This window comes from Pelodiscus sinensis, chromosome 20 (assembly GCF_052426305.1).
Source record: "Pelodiscus sinensis isolate ZL-2025 chromosome 20, ASM5242630v1, whole genome shotgun sequence".
NCBI lineage: Eukaryota > Metazoa > Chordata > Testudines > Trionychidae > Pelodiscus > Pelodiscus sinensis.
In genome coordinates, this window is record NC_143071.1 from 19,283,391 (window position 1) to 19,302,247 (window position 18,857).

Genomic DNA, 18,857 nt, shown 5'->3' on the forward strand with positions numbered 1-18,857 from the left:
AAAAGCTGTGACAGCAGAGACACTGAAGTAGACATTGGGTGCTCGTAAAGAGTATAAACTAGTGGTTTCATAGCGTTTGGAAGGTTATTTTGGCAACCATAAGGGCTAAAAGTATCTCTTTATGTTTTTAAAGACATGAGACCTTATATTTTGTAGAAACTGATGGCTAGACTGAAATTCTTGCCAGAAGAACTTTCTTGTTTAGCACTGAAAAGTAGGGGGGTTTTTTGGTTTTGTTTTTTTTTTTCTTTCAAGCATGCACAATTTCTTGGAATATGTATTATAGCTATGCACCATCCCAGGGGTCAAGATGTGGTGCACATCTAACATTTTTTCGAAACTCTGTACTTGCATAGCTGGAAGTCTATGTATAGTAAGTGACTTATAGCCTATGGTAGTCTATGACCCAGTTACATAGACTGGCTCATCTTATCAACTGTTGCAATAGTAAAACATCATTTTCTCGGACACGTCAAGAATCAGCATTAGAACCACCTTCGTGGAAGGTTTCTAACTTTGGAATTTGCTACTTCACCTGATTTACTTGAGTCCAGGTTTGTTGGCATTCTAAGAGCCAGGCAAGTTGAACTTTGAGTAGACCTTTGTCTGTTTTTCCATGTGTTTTTGGAGACTGTGTTGGCCATGGCATTAGCTGCTAAGCTACTTCCTCTGTAAATTTGTATATTTGGTTTTGTAAATAATACCTAAATGTTAAGTAGCAGACTTTTTAAAACCCTTTACATTGTCTCAGACTTAATATTCATGGAAATACTGCACTCCATGTTCTCCTTGATTTAATAGCTATTTTAAACAAAGGGTCCATCTTCTCATTGATAACAGACCATGAGTCTGGTATAAACATTATATTATTCTCTGATATTTATATAGATAATTTAAATTGAATTTTCTGATTGACATGCTGGTTAAGACTGAGATGTCACTTTCAGTAGCAACTTACCTTTCAATTTTTAATGTTCTAATTTTTTTTTCTTGGAATCTCACACATCAAGTGTTCGGTTTCAGGTCAGAGTTAAACTGAATGAAGAAGTTTGGGGGAAATCCGGGTCAGCAGTCTTTAAGATATGGGAGGACAAAAAATAATCATTCTATTTTTACTAGAGACCTATTTTGACTTGAGTAATGTATTTACTTCTAAAGATCTGTAACTCTGTATGACCCAAGTTATGCCAATGGAGCAGTGTCGGCACACCTGATCATCAGTCCTATTAGTAAAACCATAGGTCACAAACTTTATCATGACGATGCACTTCAAAAATTCTTTTCATGGTGGCATCTTGTGCAACATCTGGCTCATACTTCTGGATGGAAACTGTGGAAATAAATCCTTCCAAACACCAGCTGTTTCCTCCTCTGTGTTTTGAAGCTGTGTGAAAGCAACTTAGGGTGCTAAACTAGAATGGAAAAGATGCAGTGTATGCAGGCATCACTGGATCTTTGAAGCTTGTGAGTCTGGCTTAGTGCTACCAAGCCCGCATGCTGTGTGGGATGTCAGGCAAGCAGTGTCCTGTGTATGTTGCTGGAGTGTGCTTGGCATGCAGTAGGTCTTGTAAACGCTGCTTTTTCTGTGCTGATTGCTGAGCAAGAGCAAGCAAAAACTAAGTGCTGGTATTATTGGGTGACAAAAGCTTGCTATCTATTACTGTCCGGTTTTTAATGTTCAGGAGCTGTATGAACTCTGCAAAGGATATTTGCTACTTGGAGTTGTGCTTCTGCTAAACAACTCTCTTCCATGGTTTATCTGATTTCATTTCTTGATCATGCAAAGGGGAGGGATAGAGCTCATGATGACTTGTTGATTGGAAGGGTCTTAGACTGTCACTGGGCTGTTGAATGCAAGCCCCTTGCTATATATGCAGGAACTTGCCAAGCCCACCCTTTAAGCTTAATCCTGTAAATTCTTGTCTTGTAGGAAGATGACGATTCAGAGACTGAAAAACCTGAGGCTGGTGACCTAAAGGTATTTGGAAGTATGGTGGGATGTGGTTGGGTAGCTGTCTGCAACAGGAATAAATCTTAATAGCATGGTTTGGTACATGGTTTTTCTGCTCTTGTTAGCCTTAGTGATAAATTGTTTTTATTTTATTGAAGCTATAACATGAATATTCAGGGATTTTAATTGTAACTCCTGAAAAAGATCTGAAGAGACAACAGAACTGCCTGGCTAGGGCATTGATTTGGCATATAGAGATCTGAAATCATGAGTGAGCTATGTTGTGAAATAGATTTGACATGGCAGGAAACTGAGGGGAGGCATTATTGCAATGACCTGAAAGAACACATCTTGTAATACAAGGAGCCTATCCTGAATATTCAGAGACAAGTATCTGACCACTCTCTCATCGAGAAGACAGATTTTACATGAGACATCTTGATAGTCATCAATTTTGAGTGCATCCCTAGGTGCTGTAAATCTTACAAAGTCCTTTGAGAAATAATCCAAGCATTTTATATTAATCTTCTTAGTGATCCTATTGTAAGGATTGTTTTCTCAAAGCTATCTGAGAGTGAAAGAGCCTCATATCAAATTAGATATTTCCACTAGGTATGTTAATTTGAGGTTAATCAACTTATCAAATAGTTGATGGAATTTCCATTGACTACTTGATTAGTCAAGGGGGTGGGTGGAGTGCTCGCTACCCCAGCTGCAGCTCTGAATTTTAAGAGTTTGCTGGGCTCTTACTACATTTAAAATGCAGAGCTGCAGTGTCCCAGAGCTGGCATGAATTGGGACTGTTTAGTCCCAGCTTACACCAGCCCCAGAAACTACCTCCACTGTGGCTCTGCATTTAAAATACAGAGCCACAGCAGGATTAGTTCCTGGGGCTGGCGCAAGCCAGAACTTGAACAGTCCTGGCTCGTGCTGGCTCTGGAATGCTGTGTCTCCTCCCCTCCACCCCCGGATCATGGAGATGGTGCTGTGGAGGACCAGCTTTTAAGCTGGCTCCTGCCTGCACCGGCTCCTGCTCCCCCCACCGCCTTGCTGCTTTTAACACAGAGTCAGTAAGTGGTGGGGAAGCAAGTAGTCATCTTAACTACCCAATAGGCATATGCTCATCTGGTAGTTGTCTACTCCCTTACATCCCTAATTTCCAAATAACTGGTTTTATAAATTTTCACACCCTTTTGCCTTGAATAGCATATACTTTATGTAACTTTATGGTGAGAGGCAGCACTATGTAGCAAAACTGAATAGGGACAGGAAGTATATTTGGTGGTGATCACTGATGGAAATACTGTATTCATTTGAAACTGCAGAGGGAGCATCTATGGAAAATTTGGGTAGGAAATTAGGTTAAGAATTAATTCTCCTAACTATGAAAAGTGCTGTTGAATATTGAAAGAGAACACATTGTCAGGGCTTTAATTTTACCAAGCACCTGTGTCCTCTCTGACAAGCTATACCAAAACCCTATGGCAAGGCTTATAGATTTTCAGCAGCAAATTGGAAATGCTAAGGTAGCTACAGGTACTCTTAAAATACTGAGTTCTTTATTGGATAGCATGAAAATTAACATGATTTCAGTATTTTTATACAACTTGAACATGTTTCTCAGTAGTTTACATAATTCACCTCATCAGTTTACATAATTCTTTGTATTAAGTCTGTCTATAATTTAATATACTTAGAGGTTTTGGCAGCGTGATTGGAGTTGCACATGTCTTCAGCGTAAGAATGCGAGGGACATGGTGCAGGGTTTTGGCATATAGGAGGCGGCTGAGATTTTTGGTAGTAGGAAAAAGGAGAAATACATTGCAATTTTCTCTTTCACTTTTCTTCAAGAACAATGATTACAACTAGATTATAGCAGGATTCAAAAAAGAACTAGATAAAGTCATGGACAGGTCCATCAGTGGCTGTTACCAACGATGGGCATGGGATGGTGTTCCTAGCGTCTGTTTGCCAGAAGCTGGGAATGGACAGCAGGAGATGGATCACTTGGTGATTGCCTGTCATGTTTGTTCCCTCTGGCACCTGGATTGATTACTATTGGAAGACAGGATATTGGGCTAGATGAATCTTTGGTCTAGGGATGTAAACGGGTAATGGGTTAACCAATTACCCAATAAGCATCCTATTTACTGAGTGATGCTTACTGGTTAACCGGTGCCCAGCACAGCCGGAGCAGACCCCCACCTGCAGCATGCTGCTCCAGCCCAGGAGCTAGCAGTCACGCAGTTAACATTGTAACCAATAGAATTTTGGTCGGTTACACAGTTAATGTATTTTTACATCTCTTTGGTCTATATCAATATGATTATTCTTATGTTAATTGGGTGAAGGGGCTGGAGAGTAGACTTCAAATGCCTATTTTCCCCACCTCATCAGTAGCTTTCCACTTCTAAATTCTGGCCACTGCATCCATCGCCAATGGCTAAGCGTGTTAGCTGGATTTTTCTGCTAAAAGTACCAACTGACTCAAGAATATACAGTACAGGCAGTCCCCGGGTTACGTACAAGATAGGGACTGTAGGTTTGTTCTTAAGTTGAATCTGTATGTAAGTCGGAACTGGCATCAGCAGCTGCTGAAACTGATCAGTTTCAACAGCCGCTGAATCTGGACACCAGTTCCACTTACATACAGATTCAAGGTAAGAACACCAGGCGTCCCCAAGTCAGCTGCTGCTGCTGAAACTGATCGGCAGCTGATTCCAGGAAGCCCAGAGCAGAGCAACTCTGCCTCGGGCTTCCTGTAGTCAGCCGCTGGTCATTTTCAGCAGCAGCTGACTTTGGGACGCCTGGGGCAGAGCAGCTTGGGTGCTGCTGGCTTGGTCCAGTAGCGTGGCCGCTCCTCGGAGCTACTGGACCAACCCAGCAGCACCCCAGCTGCTCTGCCCCAGGCATCCTGATTCAGCCACTGCTGAAACTGATCAGCAGTTGAATCAGGACACCTGGGGCAGAGCAGCTGGGGTGCTGCCCGGTTGGTCCAGTAGCGCCAAGGAGCGGTGCTGCGGGACCAACCAGCAGTGCCCCACCTGCTCTACCACAGGCCCCCGGCTTTGCTCCACGTCTCCCTGGTCTGCTGGGGGGGGGGCACTAGCTGTGGTTCCCCTCCCCCCCCCCCCCCCCCAGCAGACCAGGGAGACGTGGAGCAAAGCTGCGGAGGACCCGGGCCGAACCGTGGTGCTTCCAGCTGAAAGCGCTGCAGGTCCGGCCCGGGTCCTCCGCCGCTCTGCTCAGCGTCTCCCTGGTCTGCAGACCAGGGAGACGCTGAACAGAGCGGCGGAGCACCCGGCCGGACCCACACGGCTCTACCGCAAAGTCTGCAGACCAGGGAGACGCTGAGCAGAGCGGCGGAGCACCTGGGGCCGGACCCGCGCCGCTTCCAGCTGATCTGGAAGCGGCCGCGGGTCCGGCCCCTGGTGCTCCGCCGCTTTGCTCCCGTCAGCAGACCAGGGAGACGGGGAGCAGCTTTTCTCGCCCCAGAGAAGGCGGGCGGCGGGACCAGGCGTCCCGCTGCTCTAGTTCTCCGGGGCAAGAAATCCCCGTTCGTAACTGCGGATCCGACATAAGTCGGATCCGCGTAACTCGGGGACTGCTTGTATATACATATTGGTTTGCCTTTGGCTACCAACAGTGGTTTTTTTTTTTTGTTTTGTTTTTTGAATGAGTGTTTGGAATCTCCAACAGAATCTAGCCACTGCTAGAGGGCCCTGATGTGAATTTGTCCTGCATCTTTTGTGTGAATGAAAGGGCTCAATCTCCAGAGCAGTTGATAGCAGCTTTTTCCAGCAGTAAATTGCACCAGAAGATATTAATTTTTTTCCCCATGTTACATGTCATTCAGCTTCAAACAAAAACAATGACAAAAATCTGTACATGGTAGCAGTGATGGGATCACTACCTTAAAATATTCTTTATGTATTACTTTGCTAAAACATAAACTGCAACCTTACCGGCTATTAACATTCATTCATAAATAATTTTCTCCTTTAACTTTCATGCGCCTAATGTTTAATATGCTCATCTATCCCTGCAAGCCCTTAAGGCTTCAGTTGTGATGCCACAATCTTAGTTTTACTTGTATAGCCTTACTGCCTAGCAGGAGGGAGAGGGATAGCTCAGTGGTTTGAGCATTGACCTAATAAACCCAGGTTTGTGAGTTCAATCTGGGGGAGGGGCATTTAGGAATCTGGGGCAAATCTGTCAGGGATGGTACTTGGTCCTGCTGTGAGGGCAGGGAACTGGACTTGATGACCTCTCAAGGTCCCTTCCAGTTCTATGAAATGATATATCTCCACATATATATAGCCAAAGCCCTGCTCCTACATTAGCCTCTGGTTCTAGGCACTATACAAACACATAACTAAAAGATGGTTCCTATGCCTGGCATTTTCCGTCTGTATTCTTGCATTGCAAAGTCAAACAGGAAGAACAGAGTGTTGCTGTGTGCAAGGGATGTTAAGTCAATTAAATGGGTAACTGTAACTGCTTAAAAAACAACAAATGGTCTGGTAGCACTTTATAGATTAACAAAACATGTAGCTGGTATCATGAGCTTTCGTGGGCACAGCCCACTTCTTCAGATGACTGGAGTTTTGAGTTTAGGATGTGCATACCCAAAATAAATACGGGAGCAAAGGAGGGGGAGGGCGAGAAACAAGGAGCAGAGGGAATGAAAATATCAAAGGGAAAAACAAGTAGGCAGAACTGGCAATCTGTAAGCACCTGAAGACTGGATAGTTAAAAAGAAGCAGATAAGGATCAAAGGATAGCAACAGATAGGAAGGGTACTAACGCAAGAATCTACATGGTGCAAACAGCCCTTTGTCTTTCATTGAATGTTAGCTTAATAAATGTCCCAGCCATCCCTCATCTCAACTGAGGCCATCAGCGTGAGAATTGAACTGAGTTTGGCTGATCACCGTAATAACTCTAACTCAGGAACCAATCCGTGCAGCAAACCTCGGTGCCAACTCTGGCCACATATATACACCAGCAACACCATCGCAGGGCCTAACCAGATCAGCCATACTGTCACTGGTTCATTCTCCTGCACATCTACTAACGTAATATATGCCATCATGTGCCAACAATGCTAAACTGGACAGTCCCTATGTAAAAGAATCAATGGACACAAATCAGATATTAGGAATGGCAACATACAAAAACCTGTAGGGGAACGCTTCAATTTCCCTGGACACACAATTGCAGATCTAAAGGTAGCCATCTTGCAGCGCAAAAAACTTCAGGACCAGACTTCAGAGAGAAACTGCTGAGCTACAGTTCATCTTCAAGTTTGACACAATCAACTCAGGATTAAACAAAGACTGTGACTGGCTAGCTAACTACAAAAGCAGCTTCTCCTCTTTTGGAATTCACATCTCCAGATCAGCTACTAGAAGTGGGCTTTATCCTCCCTGATTTGATCCACCTCGTCATCTCCAGCCTGATTCTGGCCTGCATATTTATTCCTGCCTCTGAAAATTTCCAATACATGCATCTGACGAAGTGAGTCTTTGCCCACGAAAGCTTATGCTCCAACACTTCAGTTAGTCTATAAGGTGCCACAGGGCTCCTCGCCGCTTTTGTATATCTGATTTGTGTCCATTGATTCTTTCTTGTAGGAACTGTCCAGTTTGTCATATACAGGCAGTCCCCGAGTTACGCGGATCCGACTTATGTCGGATCCACACTTACGAACGAGGCTTTCTCGCCCCGGAGCTCGCAGGAAGCAGGACCGCCCAGAGCGCAGTGGTCCCGCCACCTCGACCTCTGGGGCGAGAAAAGCTGCTCCGGGTGCCCCTGGTCTGCTGGGGACCGTCTCGAGCAGACCAGGGACACCGGGAGCAAAGCCGCAGCGGCGGCGGGGTCCCGCGCCTCTGAGGCTTTGCTCCCCGTGTCCCTGGTCTGCTGGGGGGGGGGCGCAGCAGACCAGGCTTTTGTTGTGGACCCTGGGGTAGAGCAGCTGGGGTGCTGCCAGGTTGGTCCTGCAGGGACCTACCTGGCAGCCCAGCTGTTCTGTCCCAGGCTCGAGATTCAGCCGCTGTTGAAACTGATCAGTGGCTGATTCCAGGAAGCTGGGGGCAGAGCAATTCTGCCTCCAGCTTTCTGTAGTCAGCCCCTGGTCAGTTTCAGCAGCAGCGGCTGAATCTGGAGCCAGTTCCGACTTACATACAAATTCAACTTAAGAACAAACCTATAGTCCCTATCTTGTACGTAACCCAGGGACTGCCTGTATATACCAGTGGGGCATTGCTGGCATTTGATGACATAGATCAAATTCCTGGATGTGCAGTTGAATGATTTGGCAACTTACGTTGTTGGCTCCAGTGATGACTTTGCTTGAATAGATATGTAGGCAGAGTTGGCACGGTGGCTGATTGCAGGGCTGGGTTCCTGGATGCTTATCATGTGGTTGTGTAGCATGGTTACTAGAAATAATTTGTTTCAGGTTGGGGGAGTTGTCTGTAAGCAAGAATAGGCTTTTCCCCAAAGGCCTCAGAGGGAGGGATCTGTGATCATTCGTGTAATAACTCACGTGACCCTCCGCACAGTTTGTAGGAATTACAAGTTTATTCGCACCCACATGGTGCAACCTGGGGGACCTCCCCCAATCTACTTGCACTACAGCGTGACACCCAGCCGGCTCAGCTCCCTGCGAGAGGGGGACCTGGGCCCGCCATCTCTCCAGATCCCAACCCAGGGCCCTAAAGATGGAGAATCCTCCCCGTCTCGGTGAGGTGTTTCCCCTAAACGCACCAATGCTTGGGCATCCCCTCAGCCCTACTCTGGGTCACTTCCTCCTGGCCAGCCTCCTTCCCGCCTTCTCTTACCTGTCTGCCCGACAGGTTTCTGTTCTCCCTTCCCTTCTCCCTCCTTTAACCTTGTACCCTTGTCGGCCGTGCCCCCTGCGCCAGTGTCCCTCCCTCCCTCTGCAGGGCTTGCTGGAGCATCCACCGGCCTGTGTCCCATGGCCTTCCCCTCCTCCTCCCCTCCCAGGTCCTTCTCCGCTCCCGGAGGGGGTGTGGTGATGCCCTCATCCCATCGCCAGCCCCTGAAGTCATTCCTATGCTGCAGCGCAGCTTCCGGCACCTGCACCATGTTCACAGCACTGCAGCTTGTGCTCCACGTTCCCGGCCGCGCCGCCGTCTCTTCTTCCCGGACGAGAGTGCAGGGCAGCCCTGCCCCCATCACAGGATCATTTTCCAAAATGGGTTGCAGATTGTGTATAATGCGTTGAAGGAGTTTGAGTTCCCTTTTGAGTCTGTCTTGAAATAGTTCATGTCTGAGTACGTTTTGGCTCTGTCAATATGTTTTTTTCACTTCTCCAGATGGGTATTTCAGTTTTAGGAATGCTCTATTAAGATCCTGTAGGTGTTTGTCTCTGTCTGTGAGATTGGAGCAAATCTGGTTGTATGTTAGGGCTTGGCTGTATACAATAGATTGAGAAATGTGTCTGGGATGGAAGCTGAAGGCATGAAGATAAGGGTAGCGGTCGGTGGGTTTCTGGTATAGGATGGTGGAAATTTGTCCAGGAAGTGGATCTCTCGTGTGGACTGGTTCAGGCGGAGGTTGATGGTGGGGTGGAAGTTGTTGAAATCCTTGTGAAATTCTTCAAAAGCCTCTTTTCTATGGGTCCATATGATGATGTCATTGATGTAGTGTAAGTAAAGTAGGGATGTTAGGGGGCAAGAGCTGAGGAAACATCGTTCAAGGTTGGCATATTGTGGTGCCATGCGGGTGTCCATAGCTGTGCCGCTGACTTGGAGATTCCAACTACTTCCAATTCGGAGAAAATTTGTAAGTCACAGAGCTCTGTAATCAGGTGTGCAGTGCTGTTATTGGGGATGGTGTTCCTGATGGCTTGTAATCCATCTTCATGTGGAATGTTGGTGGAAAAGGCTTCTTCGTCCATAGTGGCCAGGATGGTATTTTCAGGTAGATTACTGATGTTTTGAAGTTTCCTCAGGAAGTCAGTGGTGTCTCGGAAGTAACTGGGGGTGCTGGTAGTGTAGGGTCTGAGGAAGAAGATGATATAGCCAGATAATCTTGTGGTAAGTGTGCCAATGCTTGAGATGATGGGCTGTCCAGGATTTCCAGGTTTGTGTATATTGGGTAGCAAAGTTCCTGGTCGGGGATTAGGAGGGGTGTTAGTGTAAATTTGTTCCTGAGCAGCATCAGGGAGCTTCTTGAGCAGTCTTTTTGGGTGGGGATTGGTATTCCTTAGTGGGGTCATAGAAGAAAGGCTGGTAGAATCTGGTATTGCCACAGGGAAGCCTCCCTCCCAGGAGCAGAGCAGGCAGCCCTTGCCTGCCCAGCTCTTGGAGATGAGGCTTTGCTGTCCAGCCGCAGCCACTGAATGTAGCCAACACTATTAACTGAGAAGTATCAGCTGGTCGATTATACTTTAGCATCTCTAGTGTGCAGACACATTTAATGAGCAGTAACAGGCAAGAAAATACAAACAGGGAAATAAAGCCACAAGGGCTGAGTGACATGCCTACGGTAAGGGAGTAAGTTCTTATATCCAGTGCCTGAACAAGGAACACCTTGTCTGCAGCCTTCCTGGTCCCCAGAAAATACATTCAACGTTGTCTTCCTGCTACTGATTTAATGCTCTCCTAGAATTCCAATAGTTCTAGGAATAGAGGCATCACTCAGATCTGTGCTGTTTCTCTATTTGAATTGGCAGTGTCTCTCTTTAAGAACAGTGTCTGTTCTTTCACTTCAGCTTTCCCCTGCTGCTGTCAGTCACACCTGAGCTGAGGCAGTACAATCCTAATGGAAAGGATAATGGAGAAATCCAGCATTACATAAAGTAATGTTGTTTGAGAGCCATACAGTAAATGACCAAAGCATTGTTCATACAAGCTGGTCTTGCATCAAAGACTTTAATGGCTTAATTCAAATACAACAGTGAAAACATACAGTTATATTCAGAATTTGGTATAGCCCCATCGGAGGAGATTGGCATTGACGATTGAGAAAATATTTGATTTAAAGAAGAGAGGAGTCAGGCATGACAACAGGCAGACAGACTGTTGCTATTTTAGCCTGTAGCATGGAAGAAAATGTAATGCTGAATGGGAGGCTGAGGTGAGGGGAGTATTTAGACATGTTGGACATGGAGGGAAGCTATGACTGCTGGGAAGTGAAAGCTGAGATTTAGGGCCAAACTCAATCCATGCGTAAGCAGGGGCATCCTCATTGACTTTAGGGGACTTGTACCCACAAATATAGCAGTTAATGCCCTTAAGGAAAGGATTTGTACGCAACAAGAGCCAGGCACTCCAACTTAATGTGAAAAAGAAGAAACAATGGAATGTTTTAAAACACGGCCCCATGGAAAACTGGAAGGGAAGAACACTTTACTCTGTCATCTAAAAATAATTGAAACTTGCATTTTTTTCATAACAAGCTGACAGCCTGCATTTACAAGAAGCACTTTAGGAGCTTTGATATGATGATTTCTGTATTAACCATTCAGTTTAGTGAAGTGATAAACATTTTAAGATCTCTTTTTTTTTTTTTTTTTTTTTTTTGCTGGGAAGAGACATGAGAAGATGGAAGACTTTTATGGTTCAGACAGAGGACCAGGGCAGGGGAAAGGAGACAATCTTAGAAAGGTTGTTTAATCTCTCTCCACCTGCCAGATTTACGAACATTCCCCAGTAGGAAAGGAGACGAATGAATACTGAACCTATTGTGAGGAAAGGTGGGCAAGTATAGTTGTTGTCATCTCTCCCTCTTCTTCTGCTGACAATGCAAGGATTAATTATACAGGTTGCACCTTCCTAATCCAGGACTCTCTGGTCTTGCAACACTGGTCTAAAAACCCCTGGTGACTGGGAGTTGGCAACTGGAGAGCCAGCAGCTGAGAGCACAGTGGGGCCGCCATGGCCCAGCAGGGGCTGGGAACAGAGCCAGCGGCGGGCTGTGGGACCAGTGACAGAGGACCTCCCCTGGTCTGGCAAATTACCTTGTGCAGGACTGGTCTGGTCCTGAGGGTGCTGGACCAGGGAGGTCCAACCTGTACTGACTTTTTCCAGAGTGGAAACGTATATTTGAAGAATACTAACACATAAAGAGCTGAGCTGTTTGCCTTCTGCTTTAGCTGAGGTTTTATTTCAGTAGCTGAACAACACTCCACATTCCACTTAAACCAAGTCTTTGAAATATCTTCTAAAATATAAGATCTTATTTCTTAGTCTCGATCTTTCCATCTCAAGTGCAGTGTATAATTATTTCCTCATTATAAAATATCAATCATAACCTAGTGTTACACTAGATCTTGGCCAGCTGGTCAGGGAAATATCCTTTCTGTGTGACAAGATGGCTTTATGAAGCTGCACCCATCTTGTAGAAGGGGTATAGGAAATGGAACTACTTTTTAATGCTCAAATTATATTTTCCTCTGTTTGTTGGCATTAGGCATAAACAGATCAGGCATGTGTGTAGTGTGAAAAATAAGGGTGCCACAAAATATGCTTCAGACTGTTTCTGTTTTTTAATTGAACTGCTAGCTTGGCATAATGGCATCCTGAGGAAGCCCAAAACCAGATTCCTGATATGGGTGGAGATTTTTGGAAGATGTATCACCGTGACAATCTATCTAAGGTGCCAGTTGAGTTTTCACTATAAATTCTGCCAAGAAATCCATTGGAAAAGTCTTTTTAAAAGTTCTTTTTTAACCTGTAGCAAGAATTTCATACCTACCTTTTCCACCAAGTGGCAGTATATTTCTGTCTTATTTCTTCCCAACCTTTTCATCTTAACATGTTCAAACTAGGAAGTAAACATAATCCTGGTTATCATAAACCCTAGGCAGAAGCGTGGCTACTGGAAAGCCATTTAGTTAACTCACTAACAGCTTTTGGATTTTCCAGCCACTGTAATAGTTCTTAGTTTTCCATTGGTTTCATAAGAAGATGAGTATGACCATACTCGATCAGATCAATAGTCCATCTAGCCCAGTATCCTGCTTTCAACAGTGGCCAGTGCTAGATGCTTCAGAGGAAGTGAACAGAGCAGGGCAACTATGGAGTGATCCATCCCCTGTCGTTTTGCCCTGGTTTCTGGCAGTCAAGTTTAGTAGCACCTGGAATGTGGGGTTGTCCCTGATCATCTTGAGTAATAGCTCTTGATGGGCCTGTCATCCATGAACTTATCAAATTCTTTTTTTTTAAACCAAATTAAACTTTTGTCTCTTTCAACATTCCCTTGCAATGAGCAACACAGATTGCCCGTGCTGTTTCTGAAGTGTTTCCTTATGTTAATTTTAAATTTGCTGCCTCTTAATTTCATTGTGTGATCCCTAATTCTTGTGTTGTGAAGAGTTAAATAACATTTTATTACTCATTTTCTCTATGCCATTCATGATTTTATATACCTCTATTATATCCATCTCTTAGTTGTCTCTTTTTTTCTAAATTGAATATTTCATGTCTTTAATCTCTCCTTGTATAGAACAGCTTCCATACTCGTAATAATTTTTGTTGCTCCTCTCTGTTTTTCCATTTCTAGCATATCATTTTTTTTAAGATGGGACAATAAGAGCTACATAGAGTATTGAAAATGTGGGGGTACCTTGGATTCATGTAGTGGCATTGCTTCTGACATTGTTAGCTTTTTTGAATACTGCTGCACACCGAGCATATGTTTTCAAAGAACTACCTATGTTGACTCCAAGATCTTGAAGTGGTAACTAATATTCAGTGCAACGCTGCCGCTTTGAAATGCCCAGTGGAGCCCAGGATCAGCTGGGAAGTCCCTAGCTGATGGCTCCGCATGGCATTTAAAGCGGCTTGGAGCCCAGGATCAGCTGGGGCTTCCCAGCTGACCCCGGGATCAATGTGGCACTGCTGCTTTGAAATGCCAGGTGGAGCCCAGGATTAGCTGGGCGCTCCCCAGCTGACCCCGGGCGCCACGTGGCACTGCTTCAAAACTCCATGGCAGCATTTCAAAGGGGTAGCGCCACACGGAGCCTGGGATCAGCTTTGCTGTCATGGCATTTAAAAGCGGCAGTGCCGCATGGAACCCAGGACCCCAGGCTCCATGCAGAGTTGCCGCTTTGAAGTACCCCCTTCTCCTTTTCCCCCCAAGGGAAGCGACTAGTTGGCTATCCTGCCAACTATCTGATAAGCGGACTAGTCAACTAGTTGTTCACATCCCTAGTTTCTACATGTTTTGTTAGTCTTTAAAGTGTTACCAGACTATTTATTAGTTTATCCTGTACAGACTTAAACAACTCGGCTACCCCCTGAAGTTTTTAGTTTCAACCAGTTTGTCTAGTACTGAAGTTAGGTTTGCCTGCCTGTAATTGCTGGGATTGTGTCTGGAGCCTTTTTTAAAAATTGGCATTTTTTTAAAAATTAGCAGAGGACACCTGTCATCTGTTAGAGGCTGATTTAAGAGAGTTTACTTATCACAGTTAGTACTGCAATTTCATATAAGAGTTCCTTCAGAACTCTGGGTGAGTGTCTGGTCCTACTTGCGTATAACTATTAAATGTGTCCGTTTGTTCCTTTATTGACATCTCAGTCTGGAATGGTTCTTCAGATTTGTACCCTAAAAAGAATGGCTTGGATGTAGGAATCTTCCCCTCATCCTGGGCAGTGAAGACTGATGCAAAGAATTCATTTAGCTTTTCCACAGTGGCTGTGTCTTCCTTAATTGCTCCTTGATCATCCATCCAGTGCCCCTGCTGATTATTTGGCAAGATTCCTGCTTCTAATGTACTGAAAAATATTTCTGCTGTTGGGGATAAGGTGCATGTTTCTGTATAAAGTCACACCGTTCACTTTTGGAAATCTGTAGAACTCTTGGGCATTTCTGTGTGCTGTTGAAATGGCCTAGTGCAACACTCAGATTTTAGGGTCAGCCTTTGTGCAGAAGATGAAATCCTTGCCACCTGGTTGTAAAAAGTAGATTTAACAGCTGTCTTTGGATTGATTAGTTTTGCAGTTATTCAGAACCTATAAGCATCTATTCTGCTGTCTTTCTAATAAGCACAGCTGTGAGCAAATGGTGAATAAAGTCTTAAGTTTGTGCTTTGTCAGTTTAGCTGGAGGAGTCTATTTGAACAATAAACAAGCAAACACTGAATCCCTAATTTAAACAGGGTTATGTAAGGTTAGAATTCCTTGTGCCTGTGGCTCAGGTCCATTCCAGAAACCACACAAAAGCAATTCAGAATTTTTTTTGACCTAAACAGCAATAACTCACAGTGAAAGGTTCATCAGGTGTTATGGCTATTACAGGCTGTCATGGCTCCTTCCCCATTTCTACATTTCTATTGGCTGCCTGCCACCTGTCTTAGGTAAGGGAAATAGCCAGCATCCTGGAGACTAAGGGGTTAACTAACCCTAATGATCATGACACAGGCAAAGACTGTGGAAGTTATAAATGGATAAAAGCATAATTTTCTATAGCAGTTTAATATTAAAGATTATTGTGGGGGAATGCTTTCCAAATGTGATCCCCATCATACAGATAGCACCAATATAAAGAAGTGTCCAGACTCTTTTTCCTACACAGCTCTTAAGTTTATATTATCTTGTATCTTATCCCTTTTTTTAATCAAATTATTGCAGTTGCTGTAGATGAATGTGTTTCTGTTTGTTTTTGTTTTGTTTTGTTTTTTGTCCATGACCATGGCACTCCCTTTCTTGCTTATCTCAAAAGAGCCTGAATGACTGAACAGACTGCAGCTTCCTCCTCCTCATGTTGACACTGAATTTTTTGAGCAGCAAGTCTCAAAAAGCTTTTCAAGTCCAGACACTGATGTCTCGCCACTGTTTCTCTTTAGCCAAGGGCTAGACTAGCCTAGGGTTGTCTGACTACCTGAAGAAGGGTGTGTCAGTGAATCAAAGGCGTGTGTCTTCAAACTGATTAGTGAAGTGTAAACTGTTGCTCAGTGCAGATAGTGAGCAGGCAGCTAATTCAGCAATATGGTGTTCTAATTAACAGAACCGCAAGCTCCTGATGGTTGTAACTTTGCAAAAAGCAGATGGATCTCTAGAATTTCCCCTGGGGAGACTTGTCTCTGGTATGAGACCCTGCAGGCTGAGTATAAACCCAAATCCCTTTACAAGGGGAATTGTAATGATGACCAAGAAAGTGAATCCCTTAGCTGTAAGCATATAGTCATTTAAAAAATATACAACTACGAAACACAACAGAGAATTACATTTACTAGGGGGAAGAAAATGATTGACAGTTCATCTAGGATGGAAAGGACTTGGATGGATGGTATCCCACAGCCTACTTGAGCCTCTGTGGGTCCTCTCTGAGTGTGGAGCCATGAATTTGAGGCAAGAGGGCAAACTGTGTAAACCTGGCTTTAAGATGTGGTATCCTGCTGGCATTCATGGCACTCGTGTTTAAGGAACGGTTGAGCTGTGTGTAATCATGCAGTGTGCTTGGCCTACTGCCACAAGATTGGAATATTGTTGTTTTTTTTTTTTCAAAGCTGTAAAGAAATAAGCCCTTGGGTCTTCTCTTTTTGTTTTTAATTCCTTCACTATTAACTGGGCAGGTTGTCAGGGGAAAAGTGAGAAACTGATTTGGAACAGAACATTGAGCGCACTCCTCTGCTGAACTGTGGCCTGAAGGATTCTGGACCGTCCAAGACATTGTGGGGATAGGACTTAAAACAGGGCACAATGTTAAAGTCAAGCAAGGACGTAAGCCCAACCCTTCCATTTAGATTGCTTCAGATGGCATTCACAGGCAATCATTAACTCTCAGGCTCTGAATACTATGCTGATTACACTTGATATCAGGAAATTAAGTGTATATGACAGCTTCCTTGCAACTGAGGGTATGTCTACACTGCTGTTAATAACCTACAGGTTGCTGGGGCTCTATCTAAGAGGCTGTTTAATTGAGATGTAGATATTTGGGCTTAGGTTGGACTGGGCTGTAGGGCTTTGCAAGGTAGGAGCATCCCAGAGCATGCATTGCAGCCCCAGACAGAATGTCTGCAATGCAGTTACAGAGCCACTGAAACAAAGCTCTTGTGAGCCCAAGTCAGCTGGCTTGGGCCAGCGGAAAAGTTTTTAACTGCAGTGTAGACATACCCTGAGTGTCCAACATTTACAGATTTTTGAAAGCTTGTGGTCTTGTCAGAAGCCATGTTTTTTATGGAACCCTCCTCTCACTTAGTGTGTTGGGACTCTGGGAGGCTGCCAAGTTAGACTACAGGACAAAAGAAGCAGAGGAATGAATATCAGATTTGTAGAGAAATGGTGCATTTCCTAAATATAGAGCCTTTTGATAACCTTGAGAGACATACTCCGCTTTTACTGTAGTCTTGATCCAGCACTCCCATAGAATAATTAATTTAATGGATGAGTGATCCCTGGGCTGCTTTAGGGAGAAGCTAACAATCATTTTGATTTGGAGAAGTGGGGGAAATAATACCAGGATGCGAGTCCAACATCCTAATTGTGATGTTTTTTATCCTTCTTGCCTACCCCAGCTCTCCGTAGCTATCATTGTGGGCTCTGAGATTACTGATTTCAGGTGATGATTTTGCTCTGTAAACCAGCAGGTGTACAAATGATAATTGAGTCACTAACAGTTGAATTGTCAAAGCTCACTAGCAATTCTCCACTCCAGCCTGTAAGACCATTGCCATTTTAAGTCCAATTTTGGAAAGTCATCTGCAGCAATACTTGCCCCCCAAAAAAGCAACATGTATATAAAAATCCTTTTTGCCTGAAATAAAACCTACTTAGACTGAAATGGCTCATCTTAGAAAAAGATGACTAAAGAGGGTATGATAGAGAAAATGAGCAAGGAAGTGTTATTTACTACATAACATAAGAACCAGGGGTTGCCTAAAAAAATAATAGGCAAAAGGTGTAAAACAAACTAAATACTTTGCACAATGTGTAGTCAACCTGTGGAACTCATTGCTGGGGATGTTGTGAATACTAAAATAACTGGGTTCAAAAAAGAATTTGATATATTCATGAAGGGGATAGGTCCATCAATAGGTATTAGCTAAGATGACCATAGATGCATTCCCTTGCTCAGGTTATCCCTAAACCTCTGTCTGCCTGGAGCTGGGACTCATTGACAGTAGATGGATTGCCTTGTTCTGTCCATTCCCTCTGAAGCATCTGGCACTGGTTACTGTCAGAAGGCAAGATACTGGGCTAGATGGGCCATTGGTCTGACTCATTGTGGATATCCTTATGATCAGGGTTCGACACATAATGTAATCTACGCACCCATGGCAAGTAGTTTGCAACCTGGAAGAGCTGGGTTTGGGTGATCTGCGCATGCGCAAATCGCCGGACAGTGCAGCTGGCGAGCGGGGCTCGCCGTGGTTCGGCAAGCCCTGCTTATGATGAATGTTCATGTTTTAATTATAGGTGACAAAGCTCAAAAGTAGGTCAAATGAATTCCTTTGCTTTTATGTGTTTGAAGTATCATCTGTTAAAATATCATTGGGGAATTCTGAAAAGTAGCTTGTTTCAAGAGCCAGTTCTAAAACTGTTCCTAAACCCCAAAAACCTACCCATTCAGTGATGACTGCAGTGGGTGTTCCCTGCACTGACTTTCTAAACAATATGGCAGGGTCTGCTTGGAGTTAAATATCAAGCTCACAATTCATTATGGTAAGGCAATCTCATTTAATCTTTCCAGGAATACACCCACCCTGATAATGTACTTCAGGTTACTTGCTCTTGGATTTAGACTTTGAAATGCTTTACAATAAACAACCCTTAGCATTCTCTGCAGGAGTAGCACTGTGTCTGTTGAATGTTATATTGGTCTTTTTTCCTCTTTGCTTCCTACAATCACAATACCTGCTTGATCTACTTAGTTTTATATACTAAGTCACTGGCTGAGTCTCTCCATTACTCTCAGCCCTAGATATGCA

General features: G+C 44.2%; 1 protein-coding gene across 4 annotated transcripts in view; it reads left to right on the forward strand.

Annotated features, from left to right (window-relative positions):
• SAP30BP (SAP30 binding protein) overlaps positions 1-18,857 on the forward strand; it is a 55,214-nt gene that overhangs the window by 9,338 nt on the left and 27,019 nt on the right. For 2 of the 4 annotated variants that reach the window (XM_006136432.4, XM_006136433.4), the window contains exon 3: positions 1,931-1,978. The exons of the other annotated variants lie outside the window; for them this stretch is intronic. In XM_006136432.4, the coding sequence (XP_006136494.1) occupies positions 1,931-1,978 (48 nt within the window). The remainder of the gene's footprint in view (positions 1-1,930; positions 1,979-18,857) is intronic. 4 annotated transcript variants of the gene reach the window in all.